Source organism: Heterodontus francisci, chromosome 16, assembly GCF_036365525.1.
Source record: "Heterodontus francisci isolate sHetFra1 chromosome 16, sHetFra1.hap1, whole genome shotgun sequence".
NCBI lineage: Eukaryota > Metazoa > Chordata > Chondrichthyes > Heterodontiformes > Heterodontidae > Heterodontus > Heterodontus francisci.
Genome location: NC_090386.1, coordinates 71,094,339 through 71,115,820, shown reverse-complemented (window position 1 = coordinate 71,115,820; position 21,482 = coordinate 71,094,339). Strand labels below are relative to the sequence as shown.

The 21,482-nt window shown below is 43.2% G+C and overlaps 1 protein-coding gene across 5 annotated transcripts in view; it reads right to left on the bottom strand.

The window, feature by feature from the left end:
* Nucleotides 1–20,886, bottom strand: part of LOC137378191 (kinesin-like protein KIF3B) — a 52,112-nt gene extending 31,226 nt beyond the window's left edge. For 2 of the 5 annotated variants that reach the window (XM_068048359.1, XM_068048363.1), the window contains exons 1-2: nt 20,827–20,883; nt 6,487–7,939 (exon numbers count right to left, since the gene is read on the bottom strand). In XM_068048359.1, the coding sequence (XP_067904460.1) occupies nt 6,487–7,887 (1,401 nt within the window). In that variant the 5' untranslated portion in view covers nt 7,888–7,939; nt 20,827–20,883. Of the gene's footprint in view, nt 1–6,486; nt 7,940–19,636; nt 19,795–20,642; nt 20,792–20,826 lie in introns of those variants that run through there. The other 3 variants (XM_068048360.1, XM_068048361.1, XM_068048362.1) reach the window with 3 other exon arrangements.
* Between the last annotated feature and the right edge of the window lie 596 nt (nt 20,887–21,482).

The window sequence follows — 21,482 nt, the reverse complement described above, 5'->3', positions numbered from 1 at the left end:
ATTTAGTAATAGTGAGTGATGTTTAGTGATACAGTACTGAAATAGGCCCTTCGGCCCACCGAGTCTGTGCCGACCATCAACCACCCATTTATACTAATCCTACACTAATTCCATATTCCTACCACATCCCCACCTGTCCCTATATTTCCCTACCACCTACCAATACTAGGGGCAATTTATAAATGCCAATTAACCTATCAACCTGCAAGTCTTTTGGCATGTGGGAGGAAACCGGAGCACCCGCAGGAAACCCACGCACACAGGGAGAACTTGCAAACTCCACACAGGCAGTACCCAGAATTGAACCCGGGTCGCTGGAGCTGTGAGGCTGCGGTGCTAACCACTGCGCCACTGTATGTTTCTGGAATTGCATTGTTTATCACATTTAGAGACAAAACTCAGGCTCAGTGAGTCTCACTTAACTTTGCTCCATTACCAGGTTGGACCCTGTTGCTGGACTGAAGCTGCATTTAAACTGTAACGACAGCATCAGTGACATACCAGACCACTTCACAATGATTCTAGTGTCAATGCACTTTGTATGATGAGAAAGAATGTAATTTTTTTTTTTTTAAATACAGTGACAAAATACAGGGAGACATGAATAAACTTGCAGAACGGGTGTGTAATTGGCTAATGAACTTTCATATACATAACTAAGCAATATATTTTGGTAGTAAGAATAAAGAAGCCACATATTCCTTGGAAAATAAGGGTCTAAATGAGGTACAGGAACAGGGGGGATCTGGGGTACAAATTCACAAATCACTGAAGTTAGCAATGCAGGTTAATAGATCCATAATTTAAAAAAAAGAACTGGGGTTAATTTTTAGAGGGATAGAATTGAAAAGCAGAGAAGTTATGTTCAACTTGCAATGAACTTTAGCTGGACTGCACTTGAGTACTGTGAGTAATTCTGGTCCCCATAGTATAAAGAAAAAAACATCACAGAAGCACTGGAGAAGATGCAAAAAAGATTTACTAGGATGACAAACAAACTGAGAGGTTATACTATACATTTCAGGACAAACTGAATAGGCTGGGGCTCTTTTCTCAAGAAAAGAGAAGACTGAGAGGTGACCTGACAGAGGTCTTCAACTGTATCAAAGGGTCTGAAAGGGTAGTCATTTGTGGGCGTGATCAGACTAGAGTCCATAAATATAAGATAGTCACTAATAAATCCAACCAGGAATTCAGCAGTGAGTTAGAAAGTGGAACGTGCTGCCACATGGAGTAGTTGAGGTAAATACTGTAGATAGATTCAAGGGGAAGCTAGATAAGCATGAGGGAGAAAGGAATATAAGCATATGTTGATGGGGTTAGAATGGGGTGGGAGGAGGTTCATATGGAGTATAAACACTGACATGAACCTGTTGGGCCAAAAGGCCTGTTCCTGTGCTGTAGCAAATGCTTTGTAATACATTAAAAATAATCCTAATTTGTGAGGTTCTATATCATATACCAAAATCTTGTGAAGTCTTGTATATCGTCCCAGTAGCAGCAAAAACACTTCTTCTACAGCGTTGCACAATACCTTGGATTATGGTCACTCATCTGGGCTCAGGAGTTCAGTTGAGAAACCAGTTAAGATTCATTCCTGTCCCTTCATGATGCCTTGTGAACCCTCAACTGAATTATTACTTGATAATCCACCAGACCAGCCATCCAACATCCTCAAAGCCTGTGTCTACTAAACATAATGCCACCAGAATTTTATTTATTTGCACTTTTTTCAGTGTAGATCATTCAGTTGCACATGGTACTGTAATAGACCTCTATAATCCAAGCTATCATTCCAATTCTGCCACTTTGTTGTGCACAACAGATTGATGTCCAATGCAGTTGTTCTGTGTTTCTGCGCAGCACCACTCAGCAGCAAAAATGACTCCTGCAGAACTATATGAATAGAGATGTTTACAGCATGGGTTTGTCCCATTGTCTGTGCTGACTAGGTATTAAATCAAACTCATCTCATTTACCTCCTCACTGTCCAGACACCTGCATCTTCCTCTACTTCGAATAAAACACTAAGATGTCAAGGAAAACCCAAAGATATGTTATAAATGCAAGAGGGTAGCTAAAGAAAGAGCAGGGCTGATGAGGGATGACAGAGCGTGTGCAAGCTACTGTCTGAACAGATGACTTGTTGAATGTTCTGTTCGGTGCACTGACACTAGTTTCAAAGCTTGTTTTGAGATAGTCCCTAACTAAATGTGAAATTAAAAGCTTCAGGGTTCTGAGGAAACAGAACTGGTTGGAACCAGATAAGAGACAGTCATCTGACCAGAGCCATCCCCAGATCGCAAGACTGGAGAGTTCAAACAGACTGCAGGCAGAGTTTTTTGGCAGCAAGCTACACAGAGTGGGAGGTGACCGTTGAGAGCTGGCCATTGGCAAATTCAAGATGCAGCAGCTGCTTTCGGTGACTTAAAGAAATACTGGTAGATCCACGCCATCAATACTGTTGTGAGCAGAGTGGAGGAGGTTCAGGAGCAGTGCGCTATTTTTGGCAGAAATTGTACCTGTGGAGTTCGGGATTTCAGGGAAACTGCAGTCGGATGAAAATTGATGATTGCAGCTTAGACAGGAGCTGGAAATCTACCTGAAGAAGTTCAGAGTTTTGAAGAAATTTGGTGCCATATTTGCTGAGTGGACTGCCCAGTAAATCCGTGAGATCTAGCTTTGTTGTATCTGATCATGAACATGTAATCTGTAAACTATACATATTGACTGTGATTTGACTGTTATTTCATGTTTAATTTGTCTTAATTTTTGTTTGATTGTTAAAGTAAGAAGTTTAACAGGGAAATCTTGTCTTGGTTTTTTTTATTGGGGTCGTTCAGTAAATTCGGTTCTTTTGGCTTGTTGATCTCCACAGGGCTCATAACATGAGATAGAGTGGATAGGATACCCCTATTCCCCTTGGGTAAGAGGTCCATAACCAGGGGGCAGAAATTTAGGCGAAGAGGCAGGTTTGGAGGGGATTCAAGGGGAAATCTTTTCACCCAGAGGGTGATGGGGATCTACAACTCACTGCCTGAAAGGGTGTTAGAGGTAGAAAGGCTCATAACATTTAAAAAGTACTTGGATGTGCACTAGAAGTACCGTATCCTACACGGCTACAGACCAAGAGCTGGACGGTGGGATTCAGCTAGATGGCTACTTGCCAGCCAGCATGGACGTGATGGACCGAATGGCTTCTTTCCATGCTGTAAATTTCTATGATTCTAAGACAAGTGTCAAAACAAAGACAGAAAATGCTAGCGATAAACAACAGGTTCATGAACATATATTATTTCCACTCCAATCGTTCCACCATTACCGCCGTGCCTTTAGCTGTCCAAACCCTATACCCTGGAACTCCCTTGCTAAATCTTTCTGCATCTTCACTCACTCATCTCCTGTAAGATTCTCTTCAAAAGCATCGAAGATTTTAGTCACTCTTTACAATATTCCTTTTGGTTAAGCATTAATTTTTGTCTGATTACACTTCTGTAAAATGCTTAAGAACTTTTTTACAACATAAATCCAAGCTCTTGCTCTTGAAATAGTAGTAGTCGTTCTGACTAAAGGTCAACCTCTCAAATGTTAACCCACCTTTCTATTGACAGACCTGCTATATATTTCCTCTTATTTCAAACTTCCAGCATGTACAGCTTTTTGGTTTTCTCAGTATTTCTTGGATGATGTTTCAGCCAATAACAAGAATCAGGTGCTACAATTTCATCAAATTTACTTGTCCATATTTTTCAATTTTCCAGTCATGTTGCTCACAGTGATTCAGAGAACATGCTGTTTTATAACACTAGAGGTTTTTTTTTTCATTTAGATCATTGATTTGCAATGTCTAAGTCCAATTATTGTTTAATTAAATCGGATATTTTTGGAATTTTTAAATGGTGCTTTGGAGATTGAGGTTTGGAGGTTCATTGTTCTGTGAAAACCACAAATTATTCCTTATTACATGTGAATACATACTTATATAATAAAGAATAATTGTGAATATCTACTTATATGCTACTATTAACACCAACTCCCAATCCCACCAAGCCAGATTCCCAATGTCTCATACCACTGCCACCCCACCCCCTATTGTGGCAGATTCTTGTCTCGTATGTCTGAAGCAGATTGCTAACCCTTGAACACTTCCTTCCCTGAGGTAGGTTACCATTCCCCTCACCCTGAATACTGGCTCTTGATAACTTCCATCATGTGCCTGATTACTAGCTATCAACAGACCCCCATACTGAGGCACAGTACTGACACTCAATCACTGCAACCACCTTCCCTCCCGCAAGTGAGGCTGATTATTGACCTTCATGAACCCATCAAGGCAAGTTTCTGATATTAAAATCATTCCTCTGCCTCCTCCTTCAGAGAGGCAGATTTTCCATTTTTCAACACTGTTCCCTTGCTGAGGCAGCTGTCCCTCTTTTGTACCTCTCACCCTATGAGACAGAAGGTGAAGATGTGATAGAGAGGGATAGAGAAAACAAATACGAAAAAAAACTAATATGAAGAAAAACTAAACACAAAGACAGCAGAGGCAGGTCAGCTAGTGACCATTTTTCTGACTTAGCCTGTGCGTGCTATGGGAAACTGACTGGCAATATATAAAAGTAATCCTATGCCTGAACGCACACCCTGTTAATGTCTTCCATCATAAACTTCTATTTTCACATTTATAAATGAAACTGCCGATGTAAAAGTTTTACTCTAATTACACCCTTCCGGCAGTGGAGGTGCTGTAGCACCTACGATTTGTTATTACAAAGTGACAAGTTTATATGTGGAGGTTCCACTATAAATCTGGACAGAGGAATTTATAAAAATGAGGACAGAATGGATGTCTTGAAAACCACTTGCCCTCTAACACCACTTCACCTGAAGTCTACACTTAGTTTTGACTCCCATGTTCAAGCCCACAACTTCAACTAGTGGCTTTGGAAAACTATACAGGCTTGAATTTTCATGTGACATCACTACAAGACTATCGAGAAATCTGAAATACGCAGGTTCATTAAAATAAAATGGTTAAGATATTGTGTATCAATTAGGTCAAAAGATGGGTGCAAAATCTGCATTTAAAAAAGAACCAATATATTTGGCACCCATATGCCATCTTTCGGATTTTGAATCACATCATGTTGGTCACGTCAGAGATCTACTCAGCCACTTCCAACCCTGGTTCTGAGGATTAGGGAGAAAAAGAATAAAATTATACACACAGGTGTTATAAACTTACATCCACTAGACAGTGAGTGATTAAGAATCTGATTGCATTTACAATTGCAGGGAAATACTTCTGTAATTGACTAATGATTTCATTGCTGAAAGCTTGGGTTTTGCAACATTACTAATCCTGATGTTGCTAATGTAGATCCTTTTAACAAAAGATTCCATTTACCTTTTAATTCGTATGGTCTTTGATAGTAGACTGAATAAATGAGCATAAATGATCAGAATTTCTGTTATCACGACCTACATCCTGGGGGTTACTAATGACCAGAAACTGAATTGGAGTAGCCGTATAAATACCATGGCTACAAGAGCAGGTCAGAGGCTAGGAATCCTGCAGCGAGTAACTCACCGCCTGACTCCCCAAAGCCTGTCCACCATCTACAAGGCACAGGTCAGGATTGCGATGGAATATTCTCCACTTGCCTGGATGGGTGCAGCTCCAACAACACTCAAAAAGCTCAACACCATCGAGGACAAAGCAGCCTGCTTGACTGGCACCCCATCCACCATCTTCAACATTCACTCCCTCCACCGACACACAGTGGCAGCAGTGTGTACCATCTACAAGATGCACTGTAGCAACGCACCAAGGCTCCTGAGACAGCACCTTCCAAATCCCCGACTTCTACCACCTAGAAGAACAAGGGCAGCAGATGCAAGGGAACACTACCACCTGCAAGCTCCCCTCTAAGCCACACACCACCCTGACTTGGATCTATATCGCCGTTCCTTCACTGTCGCTGGGTCAAAATCCTGGAACTCCCTTCCTAACAGCACTATGGGTGTACCTACCCCACACGGACTTCAGCAGTTCAAGGCGGCTGCTCACCACCACCATCTTAAGGGCAATTAGGGATGGGCAATAAATGCTGGCCTAGCCAGCAATGCCCACATCCCAAGAACGAATAAAAAAAATCTGACTTATACCCTATTTACGCAGAAAATGGAAATACATTTCAAACCAATATACTGGCTCCATTTCCTGATTCCCCGTTGACTTGGGAGTAGTATTGTAACATCTTCTTTTCAAAGGACAGAGTTTATGAGACTGTATTGAACCCCAATTGATAACTGCATGCCAAACATTATACTTGGCACAACACAGTACAAGCTATAGCAAGTCACTTCATACAGTTTTTGCCATTTCAATTGAAGTATTTTCAAATTAACCATATAAATCAAGCTTCAAAGTATTACCTATGACAATTAAGGTTAACCAATAATTCATGCAATACTTTACTACACCTTAATTTTAGTAGCAAGAGTCTCAGAAGCTTCCCGCTCTCTCCGCACATCTCCCATCTTTTTCTCCTTTTCACGCAACAACTTCTGTTTCTCATCTGCCACTAAGCTGTGGTCATCTAGAATGGCTTTCTTCTCTCTCTCTAGCTTTTCCTGTTGTTCCCTCCAGTATTCAGGTTCATTTTTCATTCCTTCATCATCTTCTGCATCACCATCATCATCTTCTATATCCTCCTCTCCTTCTCCCCCCTGCCTCCTTCGATTCTTCTTCTTCCTCTTGCCCACACCCCGTTTTGCCAGTTGAGCTTTCAGCCGAGCTATCTCTTCCTGAAACTCTCTCAAAAGTGCATCTTTGGGATCTTCATTTACTCGAGGTTTATTCTTAATGTTCTTGGCACGATTTGCATATCGTAGTGTTGTAAGTGTCTCTTCACAGTTATAGGAAGCTGGACCAATATTTGCCACCATAACAGTTTTGGCATTCCCTCCCAATGAGTCCTGAAGCAATCGAGTTAGCTTTGAATCCCTGTAGGGAATATGAGTGCTTTTACCATCCACAAGTGCAGATATCACATTGCCCAGTGCGGAGAGAGAAAGGTTAATTTTTGTTGCTTCTTTTAACCGTTCCCCTTGAGCTCCAGTTTTCGCTTGTCTTTCACTGCCAGCAAGGTCTACTAAATTCAACTTTCCGACACGGATATGGTTCTCTCCATCAAGTCCAATTTCACTGCATTCAACGGTTATAACAAATATGGCATGGGAACGAGAGCTGTGTTCATTCATGTTTGTGGCACCAACAGACCGATTCTGATTGCCAACATTCATAACGTGTTCAATTTCTTTCACATTTTTTGTCACAAAGGAAGACAAGTCTTTGACGTATACACCAGTGTCTGGCCTCTCCTTTAGCTCCAACCTTTTAGTTTGATCTTTAGCTAGTAAATCCTTTATTTCCTCTTGGTAAATCTCCAGATATGATGCCCTTACCAAGTATTGCTGATTTTGTGATCGAGAAATGTGTGTGAATATATGTTCGAAGGAATTTGGGATGACACCTCTTCTTTCAGGGTCTGTGCGGAGTCCCTCCATGGTGTAAGTTTTCCCTGTTCCAGTCTGTCCATAAGCAAAAATCGTCCCATTAAAACCCAGCAGAACCGATTCCACAAGAGGCCGAAAGGTTTCATCATACAGTTCTACTTGTTTAGAATTGTAGTCATACACAGCATCAAATGTGAAAGTCTTGGGTAATTCACTTGGACCTCCTTTGGGGTTTTTCACCAAAATCTGACCCAATTTTGCATCTATATCAACAATTCTTCCATAGCCACCTGCAATTTCCTTCTCGTTCATTGGTCGACATCGCACAACCACTTTAACCGATTCAGAACTTTTTAACTTTGACATTGTGCGTTGCGATAAAATTCAATGCACAGAATTGTTCTTGCCAGTGAGCAACCTGTAAAAGAGATTTAACACTCATCAATCTTATGCTAAACTCAATTAGTCGACTAAATACAAACTAATAGCAATATATCACCGACTAAATCAATTAATAATCCTAAAAATCTTCACTAAGGTTCGTCTACATAAGGTTAAATGCAGAATGTCATTTATAATATGATGGGTTCTTGGCTGCATTATCTAGCCACTAATGTAGGATGCAGACAGTAAGTTGCACAGTATTTAACAGAAAAACTATTGCTTTCCAAAGTTGACCCCTTTCCTAGCAAACAGTTGTGGAAATATTTGAAAAATATTCATGTTCAAAAATATAAAGCTAAAACAATATTTTGTAACTTACAACCCTTTAAGCATTATTTTGCCAATTTAAAAGAAAAGGTGAAATCAGTTAAGTTTATTTTTCCCCAAACAATGGTGCTAAACATTCACACTCTATGTTAAAGATTGCACATCAGCAAAGCTCAGCATTTTAAAATTCTTGGGATATGGGTATTGCTGGCATTTATTGCCCGTCCTTAGTTGCCCTTGACAAGGTGGTGGCAGGTCTTACACTTGAATAACTGCAATCCGTGTAGGGAATGTATTTGCACAATGCTGTTAAGTAAAAAAAGGGGGGGGGGGGGGGGGGGGGTCGGGTGATGGTGGTTTCCAAGATTTTGACGAGGGGCATGGTTAGTTCTGGAGCCAGGACGTTGTCAGGGCCCTTGGCTGTATTCAGTACATTCAGCTGTCAGGTGAAGTGAATCGATTTGGCTTTAGACTGGTATCTGTGATGGTGGGATCAAGATAATGACAAAAAGAATCATCCATTCGGCACTTCTGGCCAGAGATGGATGCAAATGCTTTGCCTTGTCTTTTATGCTCCTGCTGGGCTCTGCCATCTTGGAGGATAGGGATGCTCATAGAACCACCTCTTTCTTAGCTGCTTAAGCAATATTCCATCTAAGCTCTGCGGCCATGCAGCAGCTCAAAAGTCCCTGCGCAGGCCAAGCCGGCCCCTTTAAAATACTGCGCATGTGCAGCCGCACACTTAAACAAGTCGCCCGTGCACTCCAAACAAAATTTAGAGGGAACCTTGTGCGTTAGCATCAACCACCTTTTGGGAATGCATGTGGCAGGGTTACAAAGCTTTGTCCTGATCAGATGGCTGTGAATTTCTTGTATGTATTAATTGCATGCTGTTTAGCATGCACATAACTCGTCAGACTATGAGGTTACAGATTGTGGTGGAAAACAATTCTGTTGCTGCTGATCGGCCGCAGCACCTAACTGATACCTAGTTTTGAGTGTTCTTTATCTATCCCACTCAGCACAGTGGTAGCGCCACATACACACAATGGAAGGTGTCCTCAGTGTGAAGACAGGACATTGTTCCATGAGGACTATGTATCGGTCAAGCACTGAATCTTTACACAACCTTGATAATGAGTTCCATCCAATAAAATTACATCATAATGGATTTTAAATTTACCATGGATATAACATCAGGTAATGTAGTTTTATTTTGTGTCCACAATTCAGTTCAGGCATTAGAAATTAATGGCATTTTGGCAAAATTTCAAATTAAAAAATTGCAATTTCACTGCAGTATTCTTTAGTGGTTGAAATAAATCTTGTATAAACTGACTGCTTAAACTTACACTTTCCTTCCATGGCTTGCAAGGTAATCTGTATCCCTGGAATAATTTTAAGCCATATTACTCACTTCCAATCATCAAAATTCTATATATAATTTACTCTAGGAATTCAGATCACTAAATCCACATAAGTAAAATAAAAAACCTCTACTTCCATCTAAAATTTTTACAAACGTATTATAGCCTCAGTGATAGGGGAAAAAATAAAGACTGAAAGAAATCTTCTTTTAAAAAGTTTTTTGTGTTCATCATTATGACGCATGTCAATAATGGGGAAAAGAACACTTTTCTATTTAAGGCACCTAGTATCAGTAAACTCCTAGCCACATTCAAAGCAAAGCTCCCTATACTCTGTTCTAACAATGTGCTTCAGGTCAGATTCAGAAAAGTACCACAGTAATATAAATTTATGTTTTTCCATGCCAATCATCCTTGGGTTTGAGTGACTGATTAGAAAAAACTTTTGTGATGTCACCAAGATATTGCCACAATTTATATGGGGTTATCCCAGTAATAACGGACTTGTGTAATATTTAAGTGTAAAGGAGTTAAAAGCAAAGTATACTATTATACATCAGACAACAAACAGTCCACACTGCGGTAACACAGGTTTGAGATGTCATGATTTATCAATTGTTATATTTCAATTCTGAAATATTTTATTACCTTAGAAGAAACACCAGGGTGTATTAATCTATATAATAGGAATGTGTTGCTTTCTTAGTGTTCATAATATTTGATTGACAGGCATATTATAGCAATGAGTTAAAAATAAACCACATAATAGTGCTGCAATATTGCAATACATTTTGACAAACAGTTGTATCAGGATTTATTTTATTAACTAACAGAACATAATAGCTTTAATGTATTTATTCACTAAAGACATCTATACTTTTATATAGAATTAAGCAGCTGTATGCACTTAACTGAAAGTCCTTTCTTCCTTCATATCTTGAAAGCAAAGATCCATGTTAAAGTATGGTTCCAAAAAGTGAGCCAAGAGATTGGAGACCGGATACAAACGAGTGGGAGCAGAGCAGAGATTCAAAAAGTGCATCAGGAAAACGAAGATCTGATATAAAGGAGCAGGAACGGGCAGAGACTCAAAAAGCGCACCAAGAGATTAGAGGCTGGAGAGAACAGGGAAAAGACCAGAAATTCAAAAAGCACAGGAGATGGGAGGCTGGATAAGGAGGAGCTGGAAGTAGTGGGATATGTGGAACATTACTTGTTCCAGACCGACTCAGGCCCCCTCCCTCACCTCTTTTTCTGTTGCATTGAGGACTGTATTGGCGCCGTTTCCTGATCTTGCCCTGCTCACAATGCGGTCTGTTCTACACTAGGGAGACCAAATGCAGATTGGTTGACCACTTTGCATCCAGTCTGTAAGCATGAACCCGAGTTTCCGGTCGCCTGTCATTTTAATTCTCCATATTGCTCTCATGCTGAACTCTCTGCTCTCAGCCTCCTGAAGTGCTCCAATGAAGCTCAACGTAAGCTCAAGGAACAGCATCTCATATTTCAATTAGGCATTTTACAGTCTTCCAGACTCAACATTGAATTCAACAATTTCAGACCATAACCTCCGCCCCCATTTGTTTCCTCTCTCTTCATGGGTTTTGGTTTTACTCTTGTTTTTGCTTTCAGATGGCAATTGCTCACCATTCTGCCATTCACACTTCTTCTTTAGTTCCTTTACTTGTCCCATAGAAAAGTTACAGCACTGTAGGAGGGCATTCTGCACCGGCTGAAAAAAGTAGCCGCCCAACCTAATCCCACCTTCCAGCACCTGGTCTGTAGGCTTGCAGGTTAGAGCACTTCAGGTGTAATGTCCAGCTCCATTACCCATGTACCATTACCACTCCCTTTAGGTTTGCACCACCAACCCTTCTGGTATTTAATCTCTCCTGTCTTCCACCCCATCACAGACCTTCTCATTTCTTCTTTTCCCCCACCTTCTCCCTTTCACTTGCTTAAAACCTATTATATTTCTAACTTTTCCCATTCTAATGAAAGGTCATTGACCTGAAAAGTTAACTCCGTTTTTATCTCCACAGATGCTGTCAGACCTGCTGAGTTTTTATAGCAATTTTCTGTTTTTATTAAAGGAGGAGCAGGGTGAAGATTCAAAGAGCGCAACAGGAAATCGGAGGCCAGATATAAAGGAGCAGGAGCTAAATCAAACAGATGAAATCAAAAAGCCAAGTCAGAGTAACAGCATAATCAACATAGGGGAGAAGCAGCAGAACCGGAGGCTTTTAAGGCAAGTATATGGATTAAGTATCCTTCCATTTAGCACTTTTAGCATCTGATCAATTCGTTGAAGAATTGGAAAGCCCAGATGCAAAGAGTGCAAGCAGCAGGGAGAGGGGTTTAAAAAAAGGAAAGAAGCTGATTGGAGAGCTGTTGTAAGTGTTTTTTTCAGTCTTTAGTTTGAGAGAGATGGTGGCATAGTGGTAACGTAAATGAATTAATAATCCAGAGGCCCAGGTAACTGGTGCAAATGCCACAATGACAGCTGGTGGAATTTAAATTCAATTAATTAATAAAAAATCTGGAATTGAAAGCTAGTCTTGTAACAGTGCCATGAAACTATCAATTGTTGTAAAAACCCATCTGGTTCACTATTGTCCTTTAGGGAAGGAAATCTGCCATCCTTACCTGGTCTTGTCTGCATGTGACTCCAGACCCACAGGGATGTGGCTGACTCTTAAAATGCCCTCTGAAATGGTTTTGTACACCATTAAGATGTCAAGCGCAATTTGAGATGGGCAACAAATGCTAGCCTTGCCAGTGACACCCACATCCCATGAAAGAAAACTTTAAAAACTCAGTTAGTTAATAGTCTCATAAACAGAGGCATGGCAGGGCACTTCAGTCCTGTGGAATGCACATCCTGTTTCATGTGGGAACTCAGGAACACATTTCCCATGTCTTGGACAACTAAAGGTGCAGGAGGTGTCGTCAACTAGAGGTTTCGGAGCTTGAACAGCAGTTGGCGTCACTGTGGTACATCTGCGAGACTAAGTTTTGTGACAAGCACGTTTCAGGAGGTGATCACGCACAGCTTGAGAGCACAAGCAGAGAGGGAATGGGTGACTGCTGGACCATCAAGGAGGACCAGGCACATAGTACAGGAATCCACTAAGTAGTACAGGAGTCACTTAAGTGCATCTCGCTGTCTAACCAGTATTCAGTTCTGAATACTGGTGAGGGTGATGGTTCCTGTGGAGAATACAGCTGCAGCAAAGTCCATGGCACCATGGGTGTCTCAGCTGTCCAGGGGAACAGGATGATGACTGGGAAAGCAATAGTGAAAGGAGATTCAATAGTTAGGGAAAACGACAAGCTTTCTGCAGCTAGAGATGTGATTCCAGGATGGTGTGTTGCTTCTGTCACCAGGGTCAAGCATGTCACTGAGCTTCTGCAGAGAAAGGGTGAACAGCCAGAGGTTGTTGTCCATATCAGTACCATGACGTAGGTATAAAGAGGGATGAGGCCCTGAAGGCAGATTTTAGGGAGCTAGGAAAGAGACTAATAAGCAGGACCTCAAGAGTAGAAATCTTTGGATTGCTCCCAGTGCCACGTACTAGTGACTATAGAAACAGGAGAACTGAGCTGATGAATGCATGGCTGGAGAGATGAAGCAGAGGGGTGGGCTTTAGATTCCTGGGACTTTGGGACTGATTCTGGGGAGGTGGGACCAGTACAGACTGAATGGGTATCATCTCAACAGAGACAGGACCAATGTCCTTGCACAGCAGTCTGCTAGGTGCTATTAGGGAGGGTTTAAACTAACGTGGCAGGAGAATAGGAACGAGGATGCAGCATTAGAAAAGAAAAACAAGGTGTACAAAGGATTGGGAGAGACAAATAGCACTACAGTAAGAAATAGTAAGGCATTAGGTGGTGTCAGACTAAGAAAATACAAAGAGGTCTAAATTAGTTTTACAGTGTGTAAAAGCAAGAAGCGTGATAAATAAGGTTGGTGAGCTGCAGGCGCAAATAACCACATCGGAGTATGATGTTGCGGCGATAACAAAGACCTGGCTCAAGAAAAGGCAGGATGGGGTACTAAATATTCCTGGATACAACGTGTTCAGGAAAGACCGGGCGGGGGGGGGGGGGTGGGAGGTGGCAGTATTGATTGAAGAGATTATAATGCTGGAGAGAGAGGATGTCCTGGAGCTGCCAGGAACAGAATCTATTTGGTTAGATTTAACAACAGAAGTGCCAATACACTACTAAATGTATTCTATAGGCCACCAGCCTGTGGGAAAGATGTCGAGGAGCAAATTTAAAGGGAAATTACAGAGATGCAAGACCATAGCGTAGTGATAATGGGGGACTTCAATTATCTAAATATTCTTTTGGGCCTCCTTATCTCGAGAGACAATGGATACGCGCCGGAGGTGGTCAGTGGTTTGTGAAGCAGCGCCTGGAGTGGCTATAATTCTGGAGTGACAGGCTCTTCCACAGGTGCTGCAGAGAAATTTGTTTGTCGGGGCTGTTGCACAGTTGGCTCTCCCCTTGCGCCTCTGTCTTTTTTCCTGCCAACTACTAAGTCTCTTCGACTCGCCACAATTTAGCCCTGTCTTTATGGCTGCCCGCCAGCTCTGGCGAATGCTGGCAACTGACTCCCACGACTTGTGATCAATGTCACACGATTTCATGTCGCGTTTGCAGACGTCTTTATAGCGGAGACATGGACGGCCGGTGGGTCTGATACCAGTGGCGAGCTCGCTGTACAATGTGTCTTTGGGGATCCTGCCATCTTCCATGCGGCTCACATGGCCAAGCCATCTCAAGCGCCGCTGACTCAGTAGTGTGTATAAGCTGGGGGTGTTGGCCGCTTCAAGGACTTCTGTGTTGGAGATATAGTCCTGCCACCTGATGCCAAGTATTCTCCGAAGGCAGCGAAGATGGAATGAATTGAGACGTCGCTCTTGGCTGGCATACGTTGTCCAGGCCTCGCTGCCGTAGAGCAAGGTACTGAGGACACAGGCCTGATACACTCGGACTTTTGTGTTCCGTGTCAGTGCGCCATTTTCCCACACTCTCTTGGCCAGTCTGGACATAGCAGTGGAAGCCTTACCCATGCGCTTGTTGATTTCTGCATCTAGAGACAGGTTACTGGTGATAGTTGAGCCTAGGTAGGTGAACTCTTGAACCACTTCCAGAGCGTGGTCGCCAATATTGATGGATGGAGCATTTCTGACGTCCTGCCCCATGATGTTCATTTTCTTGAGGCTGATGGTTAGGCCAAATTCATTGCAGGCAGACGCAAACCTGTCGATGAGACTCTGCAGGCACTCTTCAGTGTGAGATGTTAAAGCAGCATCGTCAGCAAAGAGGAGTTCTCTGATGAGGACTTTCCGTACTTTGGACTTCGCTCTTAGATGGGCAAGGTTGAACAACCTGCCCCCTGATCTTGTGTGGAGGAAAATTCCTTCTTCAGAGGACTTGAACGCATGTGAAAGCAGCAGGGAGAAGAAAATCCCAAAAAGTGTGGGTGCGAGAACACAGCCCTGTTTCACACCACTCAGGATAGGAAAGGGCTCTGATGAGGAGCCACCATGTTGAATTGTGCCTTTCATATTGTCATGGAATGAGGTGATGATACTTAGTAGCTTTGGTGGACATCCGATCTTTTCTAGTAGTCTGAAGAGACCACGTCTGCTGACGAGGTCAAAGGCTTTGGTGAGATCAATGAAAGCAATGTAGAGGGGCATCTGTTGTTCACGGCATTTCTCCTGTATCTGACGAAGGGAGAACAGCATGTCAATGGTCGATCTCTCTGCACGAAAGCCACACTGTGCCTCAGGGTAGACGCGCTCGGCCAGCTTGTGGAGCCTGTTCAGAGCGACTCGAGCAAAGACTTTCCCCACTATGCTGAGCAGGGAGATTCCACGGTAGTTGTTGCAGTCACCGCGGTCACCTTGGTTTTTATAGAGGGTGATGATGTTGGCATCGCGCATGTCCTGGGGTACTGCTCCCTCGTCCCAGCACAGGCATAGCAGTTCATGTAGTGCTGAGAGTATAGTAGGCTTGGCACTCTTGATTATTTCAGGGGTAATGCTGTCCTTCCCAGGGGCTTTTCCGCTGGCTAGGGAATCAATGGCATCACTGAGTTCCGATTTGGTTGGCTGTATGTCCAGCTCATCCATGACTGGTAGAGGCTGGGCTGCATTGAGGGCAGTCTAAATATAGGCTGGGATAATAGTGTAAAGGGCAGAGAGGGAGAAGAGTTTCTTAAGTACGTTCAGGAGAATATTCTTGATTAATATGTTTCCAGCTCGACAAGGAAGGAGGCATTGCTGGATACAGTTCTAAGGAATGTGGTAAGTCAACTGGATCAAATATCCATTGTGGAACATTTGGGGAACAGTGATCACAGTACAATGAGGTTTAGATTAGTATGGAAAAGGACAAGGAATAATCTAGAGTAAAAATACAGAATTGGAGGAGGGCCAATTTCGGTGGGTTGAGAATGGATCTGTCCCGGGTAAACTGGAATCAAAGTTTGGCAGGCAGAACTGTTACAGAACAATGGGCTGCCTTTAAAGAGATGGTTTGTGTCCATTCCCATGAGGGGGAATCCAAAGTCAGAGCTTCCTGTATGACTCAAGAGATAGAGGGGAAGAAGTCACTCAAAAGCAATCAAGAGGTGGAACCCTTTTGCTTGCCGAAATCAATTGTTGGATCCCGACAACGCTAAGATAATTAACTCAACAGAGGCTAGGGTCTGAACCTGGTACAGTACATTCCCAGTCTGTAAAGTTATGTTCCACATCGGGTGGTGCATTTCTAAACTGAGCCATCAGCAGTGCCATCAAGCAGGGCCACTCAGCTCCTGACCTCATCACAGCCTTGGTTCAAACATGGACAAAAGAGCTGAACTCAAGAGGTGAAGTGAGAGTGACTGCCCTTGACATCAAGGCAGCATTTGACTGAGTATGGCATCAAGGAGCCCTAGCGAAACTGAGGTCAATGGGAATCAGGGGGAAAACCCTCCGCTGGCTGGAGTCATACCTAGCGCAAAGGAAGATGGTTGTGGTTGTTGGAGGTCAATCATCTGAGCTCCAGGACATCACTGCAGGAGTTCCTCAGGGTAGTGGCCTCAGCCCAAACATCGTCAGCTGCTTCATCAATGACCTTCCTTCAATCATAAGGTCAGAAGTGGGGATGTTCGCTGATGATTGCACAACGTTCAGCACCATTCGTGACTCCTCAGATACTGAAGCAGTCCATGTAGAAATGCAGCAAGACCTGGACAATATCCAGGCTTGGGCTGATAAGTGGCAAGTAACATTCGCGCCACACAAGTGCCAGGCAATGACCATCTCCAACAAGAAAGAATCTAACCATCTCCCCTTGACATTCAACGGCATTACCATCGCTGAATCCCCCACTATCAACATCCTAGGGGCTACCATTGACCAGAAACTGAACTGGAGCAGCCATATAAATACCATGGCTACAAGAGCAGGTCAGAGGCTAGGAATCCTGAGGTGAGTAACTCACCTCCTGACTCCCCAAAGTCTATCCACCATCTACAAGGCACAAGTTAGGAGTGTGATGGAATACTCTCCACTTGCCTGGATGGCTGCAGCTCCAACAACACTCAAGAAGCTCGACACCATCCAGGACAAAGCAGCCCGCTTGATTGGCACCCCATCTACAAACATTCACTCCCTCCGCCACCAACGCACAGTGGCAGCAGTGTGTACAATCTACAAGATGCACTGCAGCAATGCACCAAGGCTCCTTAGACAGCACCTTCCAAACCCGCGACCTCTGCCAACTAGAAGGACAAGGGCAGCACATACATGGGAACACCACCACCTGCAAGTTCCCCTCCAAGTCACACACCATCGTGACTTGGAACTATATCGTCGTCCCTTCACTGTCGCTGGGTCAAAATCCTGGAACTCCCTTCCTAACAGCACTGTGGGTGTACCTACCCCACATGGACTGCAGCGGTTCAAGGCGGCACTCACCACCACCTTCTCAAGGGCAATTAGGGATGGGCAATAAATGCTGGCCTGGCCAGCGACGCCCACATCCCATGAATGAATAAAAAAAAAATCAGGGTATCCTAACCTTATGTTTGATTTTTAAAAAGTGCTTCCCATTATTCTACTGATTTCCTTGGGTGTATAAGCAATAGTCGATTATCAGAGAGGCTCAATATTGCTTAAGACACACTCCCCTTAATTTACAGTTGCTCCTACTGGATCTACCTGTAAAAATTTAAATTCAAACTTATATCTTCCTGTCAGAAGCAAATACCCCAGAGCTATTCCAACACAAATCAAATGTCAGCTCAAAGATATTGCTGCTATACTCGTGGGACTGAAACATTTTTTTTTATTGGAAAGAGGAAGTTGAAGAAATGAAACCCTACAGCCACTATAATAAATATTTCATAAATTAAATCAAATCATAGAAAACTATTTCTAGTCATGTACCAATTGTACTTTACCATTGGGGGAGGGGCGGGGGGACAAAAGTAATTTCAAAATAGAGGGAAAGAGAATCTGAACAAACTACAATGTACTACACATGAGAATCTTGATTTCATCCTAATTACACTCTAAGGAATAAGAATGCCCATGAGAGGAACAGGAATGACAGAACTAGAGTCAAATTCTCATGCTACATCCTACAGTTGTGGTGCACACCAACTGGAGCCAATACACCTAGTGAATTAGAATACAAAAATATCAGTATCTCAGATGAGCTCAATTTATAAAGAAATATGACATTTCAAGAAGTAGCTCCCACAGAAGTCTGAGAAATACATAAGGATTTCTGTAAAAGGAGGCTTTGTGGATTCTGTGCCCTCTCGCTGCTGATTGCTATGGTAACAGTTGTAAGCAATAAGAGAATTACTTACACCATTGTGTGTTTATTTGCCTTACTGAACTAGTAAATACACAATCTGGATCACACATCAGTGGAAATAAAAGTACAATGATATGATATTACAATGACTAAGTCATATTACAAAGGACTTTCAAACAATCTTCTAAAATTATAAAAATAGTTGAAAACATACAAATGTTAAATAAATTGAACAGGCTGTGGTCAACAGCACAATAAAATATCTTGACTCATGAGGTTGATCATTACCCATTTGCGATTTTGGCAGCTTATTCTGCGGGACACAATATATTATCTATCCCATGAGTGAGTGTGTTTGCGCAGTAACAATATACTATATTCAATGCCAATGCAAAGTTTCTGCTGACTCTGCTTTTTGTTTTTGTTCATGCTTACTTTATAAACTGCAATGTAGAGAAACTAACCATTATTCAATACATAACAAACAAAAACTGCTGGAAATACTCAGCAGGTTTGGCAGCATGTGGAAAGAGAAGCAGAGTTAACATTTCAGGTCAGTGACCTTTCATCTGCCTAACTCTGCTTCTCTCTCCACAGATACTACCAGACTGCTGAGTATTTCCAGCATTTTTTGTTTTTATTTCAGATTTCCAGCATCTACAGTATTTTGCTTTTATTTACATTACTCTATACAGCCTTTGACTTTTGGATTAATGTAGTGATTTAAATGTATTTCAATACAAAGGTGGCAGCATAACTCAGTGTACTACAAGTTTAGCACCAGCATGAAGTGGTGTTTGTACTCATGCTAAACTTCTGTAGGTGTGATGACTAAAACTGACTCCGTAGTTTTCTTCAGTGTCAGGTTGATCCTGGTCTTGAAAGTCCTGCTGTATTTCAACTTTAACGATAATGCAAAACTGTTAAGTACACTATGTTAAAAAGATCCTACAGGAGAATGTCTCAAAGAATGAGGTATAAATCCAGCCTCACACTGCTTTGGAAACAGCTACACGGGTTCAACTAAGCTATGCCAGAGTTCACGGGGTGTATTTTTTTTAATTCAGTGGAATCACCACATATATTCTCAGTCCTCTGGCTGATATTACTTCCCAAAACACAGACAGTTTCAGTATTACAGGAATAAACAGCATGCACCACAGTAAAATACAAATTTGCAGCTGAAGATCTTATTCTGAACTCACTTGCAGCTGTGCTCCTGAGATGAGCTTGTTTTCTGTGAAGTGTTAAACTTCATTTTATTTGATCACCAGAGTTATACTCATTCCAATGCAACTGCTTTTGCTACGAGTGTTAGGCAGCCAAATAGAGTACTGAATCACCCAGTAAACCATGGGAGATCCTTTAAAGTAAAGATCAATTTAGTGGATTTAGATAAATCTAAACATGTCACAAAGTACATAAAAGATCCTATAACATAAAATATAATACTACAAAGAATAAACTAGAAAGCACTTCAGTGATGATTCAAAATCAGTTGTTTAAAGCCTCCAAAAAATGTCCAATAGGAGCTGGGATTATTCTCTCAATAGAGTGCAATTGGCCTGGGGGTAGGCAGCAAAGCCTAGGCACTTGCTGACCCTTACCCCCTCCAACTCCTCCATCCCCAACACTCCTGGCCCAGTCAGTTTCTGCTTCTTCCTTTTTCCACCCACACCACCCCCAGTGCCAAACAACTCTCCTCTGCCCTCTTCCCCACTCCTCTCCATCTGCCGCCACGCCCCCCTTCCCCCCATTACAACTTGTAGATCAGACTCCCAGTCCCCTCTTCCCAATCAATCACTATTGATCCAGACACTCACTCTCTCTCCTTCCAACAATCACACCTAGGTCAGAGCCCCCCCAAACAATCCTGGGCTTGAGACTCACTTCAACCCATCACCCCCATCTACTCCTGGGTCGGACACTCTCTTTAACCGCCTCCCTCCCCAACATCACTCCTGGGCCAGACACGCTTTGCCGCCCCCTCCCCCACTTTACTCAGGGCCGGGCAGGCATTAGCCCACCCCCCGCCCACCACTCCTGGGCCGGACACACTTCCTCTTCTACCCCCCACCCTTCGCTCCTGGACCGGACACTCTTCCCCCCACCCCTTTCACTCCTACACCGGACGCTCTCCCTCCACACCAGGGGCCGGCCGCACCTTTCCCCCGAGCTCCGCAGCGAGCGCCAGCTGCTGCCCGCATTCACCTGAGCTCTGGCTGCTGCCTCTCCATCACCAGCGGCCTAGCAACGGCAAAACAAGGCGCTCGACCGCCCAACAAAGACAACTACCGACCGCCCACTCGGCAGCCGGTGGACCCCTCGCACTCCCGAGCCCTTTATACCCAGGCGGCCGGGAGGAGGCCGATAAAAAGCGTTTCTGCGGCTCTACCTGTTCCCTCAGCAGCAGTCAGCCATTAGCGCAGGAGGCACGGCGCTGGCAACACTGCCCCGGATGAGAAGGAAAACCCGGAGCCGGAATTCGAGTCGGAGCCAAAAGCCGGAGAGAATTCCGGGCGGAGCTGGGGCGGCTCAGGCTGCTCTGATCACAATGTTATCTTGCCAAGTTGTTCCCCGATGGCAAAGGCCGACAGATGCCTTTGTTAAAATTTTAAACTATAAGGCGACACTGGGTTCTCACAGTGTCATTCAAAAAACTAACAAAAGTGCCCCCTTTTTAGAGCAACACAACTCATAGGATGAAATAAAAGCAAAATACTGCAGATGCTGGAAATCTGAAATAAAATCAAGAAATGCTGGAAATACTCAGTAGGTCTGGCAGCATCTGTGCAGAAAGAAGCAGAGTTAACGTTTCAGGTCAGAGACCCTTCTTCAGAACTGAAAGGATGAAAGGTCACAGACCTGAAACGTTAACTGTTTGGAGGGAGTGAATGTTGAAGGTGGTGGATGGGGTGCCAATCAAGCGGGCTGCTTGATCCTGGATGGCATCGAGCTTCTTGAATATTGTTGGAGCTCCATCAAGTGGAGGGTATTCCATCACACTCCTGCCTTGTGCCTTGTATATGGTGGACAGGCTTTGGGGAGCCA